The sequence below is a fragment of the Nycticebus coucang genome, chromosome 12, assembly GCF_027406575.1.
Source record: "Nycticebus coucang isolate mNycCou1 chromosome 12, mNycCou1.pri, whole genome shotgun sequence".
NCBI classification, from domain to species: Eukaryota; Metazoa; Chordata; class Mammalia; order Primates; family Lorisidae; genus Nycticebus; species Nycticebus coucang.
In genome coordinates this window covers 63,103,261-63,120,215 of record NC_069791.1, presented here as the reverse complement: position 1 = coordinate 63,120,215, position 16,955 = coordinate 63,103,261, and the positions used below count along the sequence as shown (strand labels likewise).

Sequence of the window (16,955 nt, the reverse complement as noted above, 5' to 3'; positions counted from 1 at the left end):
TTCTTCCTCCAAGGTCAGGCTGCATTTATTACCAAAGTTAATTTTTCCCCTTTGGATATCTGAGATAATATTAAAAGCAATGCAGTCTCTGACAGGGAAGAAATATTGCCTCTGAAGTGTGGTCAGTGAATTTTTCCTTCAGCACCTTGGTTTTCTTCCTGCTGATGGCTCCATAGTAGGGAGGATTGGCTGAGGGACACAGGGAAGATATTGGGGTCAGAGCTGCCAATTAACCTTTAGATTTCATAGCCTGATTACCCAGTTAATCAGAGGTTCCACGCCTGGTCCTGACACAGCTCTCAGCTGTGGGTGACAATGTCTTCCAGGCCAGGACAAGTGGTCAGTCAGGTGGCTACAGTCCCACAGGTGGACAGATGTCATGTGACCCTCTGTAGACAGGCTGGGTGTCATAGGGGCCCTGTCTCTTAGCCCCTGTGGCATCAAGATGCCTAACTCAGAACAGGGGCACACACCAGGCTGCCTGTGTAGAACCCAGGCATTCCTCTCCATGGCCAAGGACTAATCTCTTCTATCCTCAATGTCTTGTTTGCAACTTGGGGACCACATTCATACCTAAGCCATAGCGATTATGGCAGTGAGTTGAATACTATGTGTGAAATGGTACAGTCATCTGAGCCTACACCCTCAGCAAAGGGGTGCCCATGCTCCTCACTCAAGGATGATCTGGCTTAATCCTAGCAGTGGCCTCTGAAGGCGGCTACTTGCCTATGTCCATTTCAGGTGAATATCCCAGGATGAGAAGAGATGGGCTCAGGGTCACAGGTCAGGAGGTGACAGAGCTGGAGTGGGAACTGACCTGTTCCCTGCATCTCTGTTTTCCTCCATATACTCCAGGTTTCTGATCTACCCCTTATCCTCTCTCCCTGGAATGCAGGCTCCCCAGCCCCAGCTGTGCCCGTCCATTTTGACCTACCCTTCTGAGCCTCAGGGCCACAGCTCATGTGCTCACTGCCACTTCTCTCATCTCAGTGACTCTTGTGAACTGGTAAACAGGTGCTTAGGCTTTGTCTTTCCTCACATGCTCCTCCTAAAGTGGGCCTGAGGAACCTCACACTGATCCTGGTCGAACAGAGCCCTGCAGTCTTTAACGTCACCTCTGATCTAGGCCAGCCTTTCTCTGGGCACTGCCTGGGGTTGGAATCCTTAGTTTCTCCACAGCCATGAGGCTGTGGCCACCTTTTACCTACCCTCTCTCCGCCCAGCCAGGGAGCCAACTGCTACTGTGCCTGGATGTCCCATGCCAATCCCATGATTCAACCTAGGGAGGAGGAAGGCTGGCTTTGGGGCCTAGAGTTTTTCTCTTACCCACAACTGGCTCCTATCCCCACCTGGAGAGTCCCAGCCCTTGCAGGAGCTCCCATCCTCAGCTCCAGGCGTACTAAAGTGGAGCCTGTCTTGATAATTAACAGGGAGATAAATGGAGGTTTAATTACTTGAAGGCACCTTGTGTGAAAGGTGCATGGTGCTTGTGCATTCTGTTGATGGCTCCCTGCAGCCAGGCTCTCCCCAAGTAGCCATAAACCACCAGGGCAAAGCAGCAGGTCAGGGCCCAGTAGGCCCAGGCAGGGCTGACTATTTTCCCACCACTGAGCAGAAGGGACCACACAGACCCTGCTGCCATGGGCACAGCCTTTACCAGTGGTTTTGCCTCGGAAGTGGCCTACAGGTGGAAAGGCCTCAGGGTAACAGGACCTGCCACGTTCCCATGACTTCCTGTCTACCTGCCTCGTGTGGGGCAGCCATTCACCCCTTCAAGGACTAGGGTACAGCCTGGCAGCTTGGGAACCATCTTTCACAATCACCAGGCTGTGTGCATGGTCCTCAATTCAGGACCTGTATCCCCAGGGCTCCCTCCATAAGAACATTCTTACTTGACATCTGCCAGTGAGTCCGCCCCAAGCCAGGATAAACCCACAACATCCTGACAGTGATTTGGGTGGTTTTAGACAGTACCAGTTGTCTTTCTGTCAGGGACCAAGCAGGAACAGAGCCTGGAGCTTACCCCCTCCCCCCCCCCACCTCCTACCCCCCACCCCCGTATCTGGCTTCATCACATGGCCTTCATTGTTAGTGTGCTTAATGTAAGAACTTTGTTATTATTACCCCTAGAAAGGTAGACCATTCATTGGTTTGTCCTTTCCATCGACACAGATCAAGGCTTGTTGAGTAGGTGCCAGCCCTTGTCTCTAGGGGCACCTGTGACTCATAGGCCCTAGCCATTTCTGCTCACCTGTCTTCTACCCTCCCTCCCAGAGCTAAGGAAGCAGGTGGAAAGTGCTGAGCTAAAGAACCAGCGGCTGAAAGAGGTTTTCCAGACCAAGATCCAGGAATTCCGCAAAGTCTGCTACACACTCACAGGCTACCAGATCGACATCACCACAGAGAACCAGTACCGGCTAACCTCGCTGTACGCTGAGCATAAGGCTGATTGCCTCATCTTCAAGGTAGGCCCCTGCACAGCCATGGGAAGGGAGAGCAGACTGCCAGCCTTAGGGAACGAGCACTCAGTGGCTGGAACAGCCTCATGTCACGAAGGCATGGTTGGCTATGGTTGGTGGGAGATGTGCTAGCCATGTTCTTGTCATCCTTGCAGACTCCTGGTTCTCCTGGTCAGGAAGGCCTGATCTGTTCCCCTCAACTTGTCTCCTCCAGTCTGCCCTCTGCATGTGGGTGCTTGGGCTCCATCCCTGTGAGGGTTAGTGGAGGACTGATGTGATGGTGTGAATACCAGAGCAGGGCAAGGCTCTGCAGCTAGGCCCTAGCAGGAAGCCAGTGTGAGAAATAACAGACAAGAAGGAAGGACAAAAGCCAGCGTGTCTCTGTGCTCAGCATTGAGAAAACCTAATGTGTGCTTTTAGTTTGCTGGCAAAGCCAGGGATGGAATCCTCTGTGGCAGGGTCCTGTGTGTGCAACAGAAGGGACGCGAACCTCCTTGCCTATGTGTGCCCCATGCTCAGTACTGGCCTGGGATGCGGGCTTCCCCAGGAGGTACCCCTTTTGTTGACTCAGAAATAACAGAGCTTGAGAGGATTATATATGTGCTATGGCTGGGAGGCTTCCAAGTTCTGGGCTGGGACAGTTGGGATGGAGTGGGTTCCAGTAGCAGAAGCAGGGTGTGACCGTGTTGACCATAGGGCAGAGGTGACCCAATGTGGACATCAAGCAGCTGGAAATCTGGGGTGACAGGGACTTGTCTGTCACTGCCTAATCATGAAGGTGGTGTCATAGACCCAACAAGGCACGTAGGCCTGGTGTGGCACAGGGACCCAGCATGGCAGGCGGCTGCCTCAGGCAGGTTCACCTGGGTAATGGCTATGGGATGTCAGGATAGGCAGAGACTGGCCCCACTTGGAACTGCCAAGGTGTGGAGTGAGCTGTCTAAACTGTGCAGCCTGTTTCAGCGCATAAAGAGCCAACTTTCCATTTTATAAAAAAGCTGCACTAAGTGACCTGCGCATTCTAAGTAGAATTTAACAGTGAAGGAGATGATGTTGCCTCTCTCGTTTGGTCTTCAGCTTATTGCTCACCCCTCACCTCCTTTCTGCACCAGGGACTGTCCATCTTTGCAGCCCAGCTAAACTCAGCCCAATGTCCTTTACGTTACTTCTAAACTTTCTCAGACTTCTCAGATTATGCTCATCCAGTTTTACACTTCTTAAAACTCTCAAACCTTTGAGTAAGTAAATATTCAGGCACTCAAAGTCTTTAAATAAGCTATCAGAAATGTACTTCTTCACTTTTGTATAATTCTGTATACTTCTGAATAATTCAGGATCACTGATAGGTGCTTAATACATTGTACAAATTCCCAAAAAAAGATTAAATAAAGATGTACTTATGAAGAGTCACAATTTAACATGTCAGCTTGTATCAACATTTATAAATTAAGAGGCATGGTTTTCACTGGATTCTTGCATATTCTTTAACTGAAGTGATTGATCTTATGAAAACTACTTCCAATGAAAGCTTGGGAGAACACTCCAAAGTATTTTGTACTTAAACGGTTGAAAACCCAGAAGAGGAGAACAATTCACTTATAATCCTACCTCCAAACGGCAACTGCTGTTAATACTTTGAAATGTTTCCTTTCAGTGTTTTTTATATATTGTCATATGTGTAGGTTTATTAATTTGTATTTGCAAATTTGGGATCCTAGGATTATATTGCTTATATACTTAAGTACACTTAATCTTAGCCAAAAAGCCAAAAATCAATTCTTTTTTAAAAACGTCAACAAGTGGTTTCTTGTCATCCCGCACAGGCCCATGTGGGCTTCTGGCTTTCCCCTTGGCCTGGAGGTCCTCAGATCAACTAGATACCACACCCTTCCCTGTCATGCTCTTGGGCTTAGGGCTCTGCTGTCCCCTGGCCCTGACCACAAAGTGGTCTCCTGGCCTCAAGTCCTGCCCCAGAGTCCTGCCATGGTGAAATGTTGAGAACACAGGATGAAGGCTTGCTTCAGCCCCCAGGGGCCATACCTGGGAGCTCAGGCATGCATGCCTGCCCACCTCTCCACCTTTGAGCCTTCTCTGTCCCCTGGGCCCCTGAAGTCAAGAAGGAGGTAACGTCTTGGTAGGCTAGGCAAAGACCACAGGAGCTGGCAGGGCCTGACTGTGACCACCCCAGGACTGAAGGATATATAAGCATGTGGGAAGGCCTGGCTAACTCAGAATGCCTCTTAGAGGCATGATCCTTACAGGGATCTGGCCTGAGCCCTGCTGCCCCTAGCCTGTATTCCACCAGCATCCCCCTAAGCTGTTCCTCTTAACCACCTATCCTCAAGTCTTTGTTGTCCTAGGCCTGGCCTGGTTGTCATGGCTGTAGCCTAAGGGCTGAGTGTGCTGGGTTGGAGCCCACACATGTGAAGCAGCCTCCTGCAAAAGGACAGGCAGAAGGGCAGTTGGCCAGGCATTCTGCACCAACTTTCCAGCATGGCCTGCAGAAGGCTCCCCGCTCTGCACTCTACCCCAGGCCATGTCCTGGGAAGAGCCACATGGACCCTTGTCAGGCCTTAAGAGGTGTGTTATGACTGTGTCTTCATTCTGCAGGCTGCACAGGATTTGGGGCAGGACTGAGTGAAGGATAGAAGGACTTCACAAGTCATCAGTGATTATAGACAGTGACAGGAGCTCCTGCACAGGCCCAGTGGGGGCAGCAAGTTGACATCCCAAGGCTAAGACCCATGGGCTGCCCAGGGAGGGTGTGGGAGTTGAGCTGTGTCTACTTCATCAGGGATAACAGGGCTGTGCTCCTGACGTGCTGCGGCATAGACTCAGAGTCCCTTGTGGTTGCTGAGATGCTAGCAGGTTGGGCAGTCTCCTTTCTGAGCAATGGCCTCAGTAGGCAGAGGCCTAAGCCTGCATCAGTGTCTAGGACACTGCCCACCCACCTCACTATGTCCCCATCCACTGAGGATGCTCCTGAGACCTTTGTCACTTGCCTGGTAGCTGCCTCTCAGGAGGTGGTCAGGCTCTGTTAGGCAAGTTGTTCCTTGAGGCAGGGCCCACCTAAATGTATATCCAGGGTTTCCCGGGTGCCTGAGTACACATCAGCGATTCAGGAGTCCAGCTTTTCTGAAGACAAAAGGGGTTTTTCTTGTCTTGGCAGACTCTTGCCTGCTTGTTTGTAATGCTGGGTGGGTGGGAGATGGTGGGTATTTCTGCTTTTGTCACCTTGGCTCCTGGGCAAGTCCTAGAAGGGTCATGGTATAAAGGGATGGGGACTGAGGGCTTGGGTTCCATTAGGCCTCAGGCAAACATCCACTGTTGGAGGAGGACTCAGTCTGGGGAGGTAGGGAACCTATTTCAGCACCAGGCAAAAACATCTCCAGAGAGCCCTGGCACCCCCATAAAGCTTGTTCTGGACCTCCCAGCCCAGGGTCCTGCTCACTCCCACAGGCCCAGGCAAGGTACCTACCTTCTGGTTGTGTGTGAAGCCTGCCATACACCCTGCCTAGGTTATGGCCCCATTCTCCTACTTTGTTCCTAGGGGAGCTTGCACCAGTTGGCCTCTGCCCAGTGGACACCCCACAGGATGTTCACTCACTCCTGGGGGGACAGCTCCATGACCTCAGGTGGGAAGTCGAGTTTGGTGACTGCTCCTAGAGGATCAGGGTGACAGTAACTTTGGTCACACCGATTGACAAACAGTTCCTTGTAGGTTTTCTTGTTCAGGGGGCAGCTTCCTTCTGCAGTTAAGTCTAAGGTAGCCATGAGGGAAGCTGGCTGGGACCCTGCCTCCATGTAGGCTCTTGGTGGACTGCCTCCTCCCCCACCGCTCTGCCCCCAGCTCTTCTCCCAGCCTCTGCCCGGTGGCTTGCTTGCTCCTTCACCTTGTACTGGGCTCTATTAACAGCCTATCCCCACCCAGCATACCCGCCCATGCCTTATCCTTCCTAACATCTCCACATCACTCCTCCCTTGCTGTACCCTGCCCAGTTGTCAGAACAGGCGTGATGAAATTTCACACAGGAAACATCTTAGGCTTTAGAGCAGCGGTTCTCAACCTGTGGGGCACAACCCATAGGAACTGTATTAAAGGGCTACAGCATTAGGAATGTTGAGAACCACTGCTTTAGAGCATTTTAACAAGAGCTAAGGCTAGGCGAGAGATCTCACTTCTGGCTGTGAGTTTCATTGTCTCTCAGTGGGGTAGTTGAAGGCTCAGCCTGGGGGGTCATAGGTAATATGTATGCGGTGCTCATCAGCCCAGGTCCCACCTGTGGGATCCAGGCAAAGTGTGCATCTCTGGGATGGCTGCTGGCCAGTTCAGCCCCAGCCCATGGGCATACTTCCATTCTCCTGAGCTATGACCCTACTGAGTAGCACTACTTGGCTGGCCCTTATTGCAGCTCTTGTGCCCTCCGATGCTCTCTTCTCCAGGTTCCTGAACCACTCCTACAGGGTTGGTCCTCATGCACAGTGGCATGGCACTGTGGGGGCAGCAGCATGTGCAGGCTGTAGGCTCCTCTGTCTGTGGCCTCTTCTCATTGTGCCTCCATGGGCAGAAAGTACCACCTCCAGAGGTAGCCTGTCACAGTCCCTGCTGACATCTGGATGGCTGTGTTTGTGCATGGTGCTGGAGTCTGATCCTCCATAGAGTTTCTTCCCCTGGGGAAGGCCAGGGTCCTCCTAGCTCAAGGCCTGGCTGGAGGAGGGGCCTCTGCTGATCTGCATGTGGAATGGGCACACTGAGGGAGAGCAAAAGAGAAAAGGAGGGAGTAGGCCAACGGCAGGCAGTTCGGTGATCTGGCCTTAACCTGTCCAGAGGGCCTGGGCGGTCCCAAGAGCCCAAGGGGAGTGAGGCACCCTAGAGCCCTCCCCTCTACCCTGCTGCTCCTAACTCTGGGGTACAACCTAGGCCAGGCCCTGTGGAACTTAGTTTCCCCACCTGCCTTGAGCAGCATATTTGGATGTTTTCTGGGATCTTCCTGACTCTAGCCTTTTGCATTCCGAAGGACTTCCCTGGGAGCTGGGACCAGCACCTAAGGGCAGAGAGACCCCACCCTGCCTTGCCTGAGGTTGGTCATAGCCTCTGGGCTCCTAGGCTCCGGAAAGATCACACCAAATCACACCTCCTAGTCACTTCCGCTTGTGGTATTTATTTTTCCAAAAAGTGATTTTGGGGGGGCAGAAAGGGAGCTGAAGCAGAGTTAGAAATAGCTGCGCCTTCTTCCAATCGAGCAGGTTCTGCAGATGCGTGCTGGGTAATTGAGGGTTTGCTATATGCTCCCGCATCTCAGGCTCCCTGTTTTGGGGACCGCGTGGGTGGAGAGAGCTGCCTGTGGGGACTGCCTCATTGGAAAGGCCAGAAAGCCCTGTACCAGCTCTTTCCGGCAGCAACCCAGCCACCTCCCACTGCCCTCCCTCCCAGGAGGAAACATCCCAAAGTCTGGAGTTTCCCCCAAAAGGCTTTGGCCCTTCCTGAGCCTGAGGGGAGGGAGGGGGGCCACTGGGCCAGTGGGGGGGCCTCAAGGCTCCTGGTCTCTCAAGCATGCCCTTCTGCCCTCCCCAGGCCTAGGGAGGGAATGCTCCCTATTACAAGAATGAGAAAATTGATACTAAGACTAGGAAGATGAAAATCCAGGCAAATGCAATGTGTGATTTGACTCTTATGCCTGAGTTTTCAAGTCCGTAAAACAGAACTGTGGTAATATCTACTTTGGCTGTTTGTTATATGGACGAGAGGAGAAGATATACAGGTTGAATCTGAATTTAGAAATGCTCCAGAATTGGAACCTTTTTGAACACCAATAAGATACTCAAAAGAAGTGCTTATGGGAGCATTTCAGATATCAGTTGTTTAGATTAGGAGTGCTTAGCCCGTAAGTTATAACATATATATTCCAACATCCAGAAAACTCTGAAATTACAAGCATTTGGTCCCAAGCATTTTGGGTGAGGGATACTCAACGTGTGTGTGTGTGTGTGTGTGTGTAAATCTGTAAATGCAGTTATAAGGGGGCGGCACCTGTGGCTCAGTGAGTAGGACACCAGCCCCATATACCCAAGGTGGTGCGTTCAAACTCAGCTCCGGCCAAACTAAAACAAAAAATAGCTGGGCATTGTGGCGGGCACCTGTAGTCCCAGCTACTCGGGAGGCTGAGGCAAGAGAATCGCCTAAGCCCAGGAGTTGGAGGTTGCTGTGAGCTGTAACGCCACGGCACTCTACCAAGGGGATAAAGTGAGACTGTCTCTTAAAAAAAAAAAAAAATGTAAATGCAGTCATGCCTTCACCTCTGTGGCTTGGCCCATGGAAAGTCTTCGGGGGCAGTAAGGTGTGGAGCTGTGTCCTGTAACCTCACTTTCTCTGGATACCTCCTGAAGGGCTGCCCGAAGCTTTCTATAGTTAACTTATTTTTTCTAAAATGATAACACATATAGTATAAGAAGTACGTAACCTAGTGACACCCGTGTGTTATTATATCAAGCATCCTGCACCGTGCATAGCCATGTGTGCTGTGCTTTCGTGAGACCAGCAGCACTATAGACATGTAAGTAATGGCTATAAGGTCACTGTTATAATCTTAAGGAACTACTGTGAAATATTCACTCCACTCTTGACCAAAATGTACCTGGTACATTTGTTGTACTATACTATACATACAACAATACCAGGCCAGCACCTGTCCCCTCACAAAACTCTAGTAGAGGTGACAACCACAGGTCTGTTCCTTCAGAGCAACACATAACTCCTGCCAGGGTTGCCACAACAAGGGCCTTGGGGATGGTGGAATGGCCTGGGACTTGTGACTCCCACCTGCCGCACTGGGGCTTCAGGCATATTGCTGAACTTCTTTCTGTCCCTCCTGAGTAACATGGAGTGGTGAGGCTGTAACCCCGGAATGTGATCTATAGATGCGGTACCTGTGTGACAGTCTGGCTCAGACAAGTAGCTCTCCGTGGGCCAGAGGTTACCCTGTCCAGAGCGCTGCTGGTTTAGTGGCTTGAAGAGAAACTGCCAAAGCTGACCTACCTTCCTGGGTCTTGCCCTGGGGAGCTTTCTGAGGGCTCAGGTCAGCTCCCTGCCCCAGTCTTCCTCATGAGAGCTTGTGTAGGGGCTGGCATTTCTGTGTCACTCTGCCAACTTCAGTTCAGTTGTGGCACTGCATTAATTTCAATTCCAGCTGCCTTGCTCCTCGGGAAGCTCACTGGGGCTCCGCAGAGTGGGAGGGGCTGGAGAGATGGCAGCTGCTTTCTTCACACCTGCACACACCTACACACCAGAGGGCAGGCACAGGTGTGAATGGGAAGAGGAGCCAGGTGATGTGGCAGACTATGCCTGGGGCCCATGAGCCCCCCCCAGAGAGCTGGGTAGGTGTGTCTTGCTGACCAGCCGTCTTTATCCATCGAATCAGTTACAGTGGACTGTTTTGTTTTCAGAGATATTCTGCTGCCTTTCTTTACCTAAGTGCCCCTCTTGGAGAAAGTAACCGTTCATCTACTGAAGCCCAGTGTGCATGGGGTCAGTCTAAAGCAACAGTTCTCAACCTCTGGGTCATGACTGTATTTAAGGGCTAAGGCATTAGGAAGGTTGAGAACCACTGGTCTAGAGGCTCTACTCACAGGCTCTTAGACCCACTGCCTCAGGACAGTGGTGAGACACCCAGCCTGGCACCCCGGGCTCTGCCTCAGTGGTCCTGCCTGCCTATCTTCCCTGAAGTATGACCTCATGCGGTGATCAGGTCCGTGTGCCCCAGTACATCACCTATGCCAGGGGCCTGCAGTCACCTGCTGGGGATGGCCAGTCTGTCAGAACTCAGCTCCTCTGTGTGGATGATGTATAACCACCAGGTGGCTGTGTTCCAATAAAACTTTATTTGTGGCTCTGAAATTTGAATTTTATCTACTTTCTATGTATCATAAAATATTAGTTCTCTTTTGCTTTTTAAAAATTAATAATTTTATTTCTCAGCAGAGCAGTTTCAGGTTTACAGAAAAACTGAGTGAAAAGTACAGTGTTCTACAAACTTTTGACCTCCTTCTCCTGTTTTTTTCTGCTCCTATGGTCCTGCATTAGGGTGGGCACATTTGCTCCAATTAGTGAACTGATACTCTTGTGTTATTATTCTACTAAATCCACAGTTAACACTAGGGTTCATTCTTGTTGATCATATAATGGATACACAGATTTAAACAAATGCATAATTTTATGCATCCACTATCACAGCATCAGCATGGAGGCAGTCCTGGCGGAAGACCTGTGCTGGGCCCAGTTGTTGACAAGGCCATAGAGGCCTCTTGACTCTGGGCTCTGGGGTCTCAGTGGTGGCTGGGCCTCTGCCTGATGAGGAAGCAAGAGAATGGAGGCAGCTTTGAGCACTGTCTGAAGGTACAAAAAATGGGCCCTTCTGAGTGCTCACAGGGGACACGCAGCCCAGGGAAACCCTTAGCCCACTCAATTTGTAATCACTTGTTATGGCAATAGCTCCAGATCTACTGCTTGCTGAGCTGGATGGGGGGAAGGCCTGTGTGACTTCTTTGAGCCAGTTTCCTCTAGAAGGAGGTGGAGGAGTGAGGCAGGCCTGGCCCTGACAACATCTCCAACTTACGGAGCACCTGGGGCAGGGAGCTGGTTTTCTGTTTGGCCTGGCCTGGGATCTGGAGCAGGCAGCTGCCTCGGGAGAGATCCCAGGAGCAGGTTGTAGAGAAGGTGGCAAGTGCACTCTCTCCTGGGAAACCTGCCCACGTGGAGTCTAGAGCAGTGGCCTTGGCAAGCATTTGCTGAGAGGAGACTTTGGGGCGTGTTACTGCAGGCCAGTCCGTGGTGGGGAGTGGAAGGGGTTCTAGACACTAGGCCAGAGCTGAGTGCCTGGGTGCCAGTTTCACTCTCCCTCTGCCCAGCGATGGAACCCAGGCATATGGCTTCACCTCTGTAACCTCTGTGGTCCTTTATGTGGAGCCTGGAGACTGTTTTATCATGATGCATTTGGCCAGCATTTCTAGAAGCACCTAGCACATCATGGACACAGTGGATGCTGTCACCCTGCTGCACAGCTCTGTGCAGATCTCCGTCACTGTTGGCTGCTTTAAGCAGTAGCTGGCAGGCTCATGGTCCTTGTATGATTGAGAATGATGGAGCCTTACAGAGCTGCAGGTCAGCAACTGCCTTGCGGGAGCTTTCTTGGGTTGTCAGCAAGACTGCAGGGCACTCACGCTGGCCTTGTGCACACTCCTGCTCACACACACACACACAATGTGGACGAGCACACATAAACACACACTCTTGGTTGGCTTCTGTCTGATCTTGCTCAGGGCATCCCACGTGGGATTTCTCTGGCTTCTGAGAAATCAGAATCTAGGGCACCAGGAAGGAATTGGGACAGGGTCCCCACCCTGCATCCCCTCCAGCCTTGGGCTTGCTCCATCCACAGCCTCATCCCTACCCAGGACCCTACTTGGCAATACGTGCTCACCAATGCCCCATGCCTGGCAGCTGCGGGGCCAAGTGGTGCAGGGCTCAGGCCCTCCAAGCCAGACTTGTCTGTGGCCCTATGGTCCCCTACAGTCCCCCACCCCTGCTGCACAGTCCTGAGCAAGCCTCCCTTAACCTCTGGCCACCATCCTTTCTGGCACAAGTGTCCACCCTCCTCATGGGCCTTTACCAAAGAGGTGTAGAACCTCAGGCCTGCTGTCCAGCTGGGGGCTTGTTAACATGGGCTGATTCATACAGGTTTAGTACTCCCAGGTGGAATGTTTGCTTTGCTGCCGTGGGTTTAGCCATGTCCTTGGCACCTGCTGTTCTTTCTTTTTAAAACAGCCTGTAAATGAGCAGGGTTGGTTTACCAGCCTGGCCCTCCTCCATGCATTGATCATGCACAGATCAGTACCTGTAGACTCCCAGCTCCTAGGAAGGAGCATTAACCCACAGAGGACAAATGCATACTTATTCCTCAGGTGATAACTGGCTCCTGCCCTGTTCTAGGCCACCAGGGGCCCAGAAATAAACCTCAGCCCTTAAAGCACTCCTAAGCCAATGGGGCAGTGAACACTCCAGCAGTTGCGTGAAGCTGTGATCAAGGCCTGATGAGGGCCTCATGGAGGAAGAGCTGCTATAGGTAGCAGGGTGGGACTAGACACATACTCCCTAGGCCAAGAGCCAGAGATGCCACTGCAGGGCCTCTACTTGCCCCTCCCTCCTATTCATCTGTTGCTGGGCAGAGTAGCTGCTGGAGGAAAGAGCCTGCCTGTCCAGGAACCAGTCCCAGGTACAAGGCTGGAGCAAGAGAGAGGATTTGAGTGAGGGGCCGAGCAGGAGCTACATAGACCACACTGAAGGTTGTCATAGCAGTAGCCCTTATCCAGAGGTGGACAGGAGTGGAGGCTTGAAGGTCAGGTGATTGAGAGCATGTGCCCACAGAGCTCTGTTGTCATGTGCCCCCAAGACACCCTCAGCCCCGGCTTAGATATTCCTCTGTCTGAGCATATGGTGCCATTCTTCCTGGTGTTCACTAGTTTTGAACTTCAAAGCCCTAATTACACTTTCTTCATCTTTCTCCATAGCAGAGTTGAGACAAAGGCTTTTGGGGTACAGACTGAGAGCAGAAGACCTGAGAAGAGGATTCTGGGGCCTCCTTCGTCTTCCTGATATGAGCAGAGGGTACATTCTAGGCAGCCTCATGGTGCTCTGAGGAGGGAACAGTTCCTGAGGCCAAAACCTCAAAGCTGTATCCATATGTGGCGGTGTTTGTGTTGAGATGGACCAGACAAGAGCTTGGGCTCATTTGGAAGCCAGGGCAGCAAGCTCCTTCTCACCTCTGTCTAGCAGTGACCACCCTCCTCACCGTGTCTCTGCTCTTAGGCCTTCACAGTAGGTCCAATGGTGGGGGCTTGGCATCCAGGTTGTTGGGGAAGTGGACTGACCGCACGTATGTGCCTTTGGACTAACATGGGTGATGCACAGTGAAATAATCCCAAAGTATTTTGAGAGGGTGGCACAAGAGGCAGACTATACCACACAGGGCCATCCCCAGGACAACTGCACCCATGTTCCAGCATATGCCTTGCCTGTATGTCCCACCTACCTGCGCTGTGTCCTGTCTAAGCCTATGGTGCCCTCTCCATGGGGCTCAGGATAGAAGAGGGGCCTGGGTAGTGTCTGCTCCTCTCAGCTATTGCTGCCGGTGCCTGAACCCCATCCTCCCACCAGACTTGTACACACGTGTGAACCACACCTTATGACTAGCCTCTTGTGGCCACTCTCTGGGTAAATATCCTGCTCTGCCATGGCAGCAGCAAACAGAGGTGGTGGCTAAAGGATGCTGCATGTCAGCCATCTTCCCCTCCTGCCTGCTGGCTCTGCCTAGGGTGAACTGGCCTCAGCACTGCCTTATGATGGCCACATGCTCGCAGATAAGCCCCTTTTTCCACCAGCCCCTAGTCTCCTCCTGATGGCACTGTGAGTCAAACAGTCGTATGCAGGTGAGCACCTGCCTGGCTTTGGTGCCATGCAGTGCAAGGCATATGGCCTGTCTGGCCATCTCCCCTGACCAGCTTTGCTCTAGGGTATGTGGTTTTATCCAAATATCCAGGAAACACCTCAGCCTGTCAGACCTGGAGGTCAGATTAATCCATGGGTCTTTCCACCTTCCCTGCCCACTGTGGTTTTTCTTGGTTTTCATAGGATTTTTCTTGGTTTTCATAGGATCTTCCAAACTTCTCAAAGACCTCCTCTGATCTCACCTCTTCCTTTGATGGGTGGAGAGGCAAAGCTCTGAGAGGGCAATGACTGTCTAAATACTTCACTTGGATCTGAGGCTCCAGACCTTCTAGATGAGTCCTAGAGTTGGGAACTGTAACTTGTGTTACAGTTAAAACACAAGTAATACTGGCCATGGTGCACAACCTTTTCCATGTGAGCCTTGGCCCTCGTCTATAAAATCAGACCTGGGCCAGGTCATAGTACCCTCTTCCTGCCCTGGGCTTGAAAAGAAACTTTGTGCTCAGATTGTGCTTAGTAAGCACAATCAGAGGCCAGGGAGAAATCAGAGGCCAAGGGAGCTGTACCTCCCTTGGTGCTAAAATTAAGTCAGAAGCAAGGGATTGTCCAGGGCCAGCGCTCAACCAGTGCAGAGTGAGGCCAGTTTCTGTGAAAACAGGCTTCATGCTGATGTGAGCCGCTCTCCCCACTACTTACAGCTCCAGACATTCAGAAAATGCTGCCCTTCTGGAGAGAGGGCTGATGACTAGAGCCATTTGTGGTACAGGGTTCAATGCTTCTCAAGACTAATTTTCCACATGGGTTTCCAAAATGCAGCAGCCATGGTTCCTCCCCTCAGCACCAACCCAGGGTCAGACCAGGCTGCCTGAGCAGAAAGGGAGCCTTGGAGATAGGGCCACAGCCTCTGCACCTGTGAGGCCTGGGTGTGGACGTCCAGCCAGCCACCTCAGGGCCCAGGCCATTGTTTGTCATCTTCAGAGTCAAACACTCAGGGCCTGGCCAAGGAAGGACACTGGGCAAAAACGGATATCCACAGCCTGGGGGACTCTGCCAAGAGGGGGTTACGTTGGTGAGGCTTGGCCGGGAGAGGTGGGTGCAAATGAGGCAGCTTCTGCCTCCCGCCCTGCCTCCCTGACAGATAATTAGGGCCATTCACAGGCTCCTGTCGGAGGAAGCTGAGTCTGGAGCTTTACAGTCTCCTGCTGCAACAATGAGATCTAGATAGACATTTTAATTTGAATTTGCCTTTTTGGGTCCCCTGAATTTCAAATGAAGTTGCTTTGAATGTATGCTGACTTCAGAACTGTCTCATTTCTTCAGGAGTTGGCCGAGCTTAGCCAGCGCTAGGATTTGAGTGGCTGAGAATGTTCCAGCAGTTGAGTCAGAATGCATCTTGGCCCCTGAGTATCCTCTGCCCAGATAGACTCTGGCCTACTGAGGCATGGGTATGGGGCGGCTAGAGCTCGTATTTGTTGGCAAGGCCCCACAGGCAGAGCTACCATGTCCCAGTGTTTTCTGGGTCCTTCTGTGGCCTGTTTGGGGTAACTTGGGGTAGGATTGAGCCAGCAGGAAATTAAGGACCCTCGGCTCAGGGTGAGGCAGGGCTTGCTGACCTCTGGGTGGAAGTTTGCAGAGATGAGCAAAGAACTGGCTGACTTGGCGTGTAGTAAGTGCTAAGTTCTGTTTCACTGGAGGTGTTCAAAAAGAGGCCAAGATGACCTGTGGCAGTAGTGAAAAATGAAACTAGGATTGGACCAGATGACAGCTTCTTCCCAAGAAAACAAACCATCTCCTTGCAGTGGTTAGGTGACCGGGAAAGGCAGTTCCATGCAATGAAAAGAGCTGGTTCCCATTGCAGCAGCTTGTACAAAAGCTGGTCAAGGAGGCCTCAGCCTCTTTGAAATAAGGCTATAGGGCTGAGCTCCAGTGGTACAAGGGAAGATTGGGAATGGGCAGGGCCTTGCTGCCTTGGGTGGGTGCTGGCTCTGCATCCTGAGAGCAGAGGGGACCGCTTTGCTTTTAAGGAGGGGTCCAGTGGCGAGGGTGACAGTTGGAAATGGAGGATTGGTGGGCAGTGGCATGTCCACTCTGGTCCTGCAGCTGCGCCCCTGCTTCCACCTTCCCAGTAGGGTTGTGGGGGGTACACCAGGGGCAGATAGGCGGAGGCCCTGAGCAGATCTCAGTTCCCCAAGGAGGGAGGGAGCTCCATGGCTATGGGTGCCCAGGGTCATAGGCAAGACCTGGCTCAGACTGCCTTGCTTCTTGGTGTAGCCACAGCAGATTGCCCATCAGAAACACAACGTTACTAATACCTGTGTAGAAAATCCATGCTGGTGTAACAAGAATATCACCTGTAGGTAACATGTGCACCATTAACCTCAGGCTGCATCTCCGCTTCTCCAGTCTTCTGTGTGTCTTCACATTTAAGTGTGTTTATTTCCTGGCAAAATAGTACCTATAGTACAGTGTTTTGTTTCCTGCTTCATTAGCACTATTTCATGAGCATCTTATACTCAGTTAAATATTCCTTACAATGATGATGTTTAATGGTTGCACAGTATGCTACTTTGTGGTTGTGCCATAATTAAAATGTTTCCTTGTTGTGGGACTTTTAACTAGTTTCTCTTTTTCTTTCTTTACTTGTTTATCTTTTGCTATTATAAAAGGTAAATGATGATTTCATGATCTCAGTGAACATACATTTACACAAATTTTTCTCTGCATCCCTGATTATTTCTTTAGACTGGGTTCCTAATAGATTATTAGTTTTATCCAGTTAGATAAAGATATCAGAGACTGTGTCTTGGCTTCTCCTGTACAAATGGTGTGGGCTTACATTTGGGAGAACTTCAGGGTGCACTAGATAATGTCCCGGCTGTAACCCACGGCAGCACCTCTTACTGCCATCTTCTAGACCAGTGGTTCTCAACCTTCCTGATGCCGCAGCCCTTTGATAGAGTTCCCATGGGTCGTGACTGCTGTTCTAGATAGTCAGG

The 16,955-nt window shown here is 51.4% G+C and overlaps 1 protein-coding gene across 8 annotated transcripts in view; it reads left to right on the top strand.

The window, feature by feature from the left end:
* MAD1L1 (mitotic arrest deficient 1 like 1) overlaps positions 1-16,955 on the top strand; it is a 472,925-nt gene that overhangs the window by 379,164 nt on the left and 76,806 nt on the right. For all 8 annotated transcript variants that reach the window (XM_053555531.1, XM_053555533.1, XM_053555530.1 and 5 more), the window contains one exon: positions 2,275-2,465. In XM_053555531.1, coding sequence (XP_053411506.1) covers positions 2,275-2,465 — 191 coding nt within the window. The remainder of the gene's footprint in view (positions 1-2,274; positions 2,466-16,955) is intronic.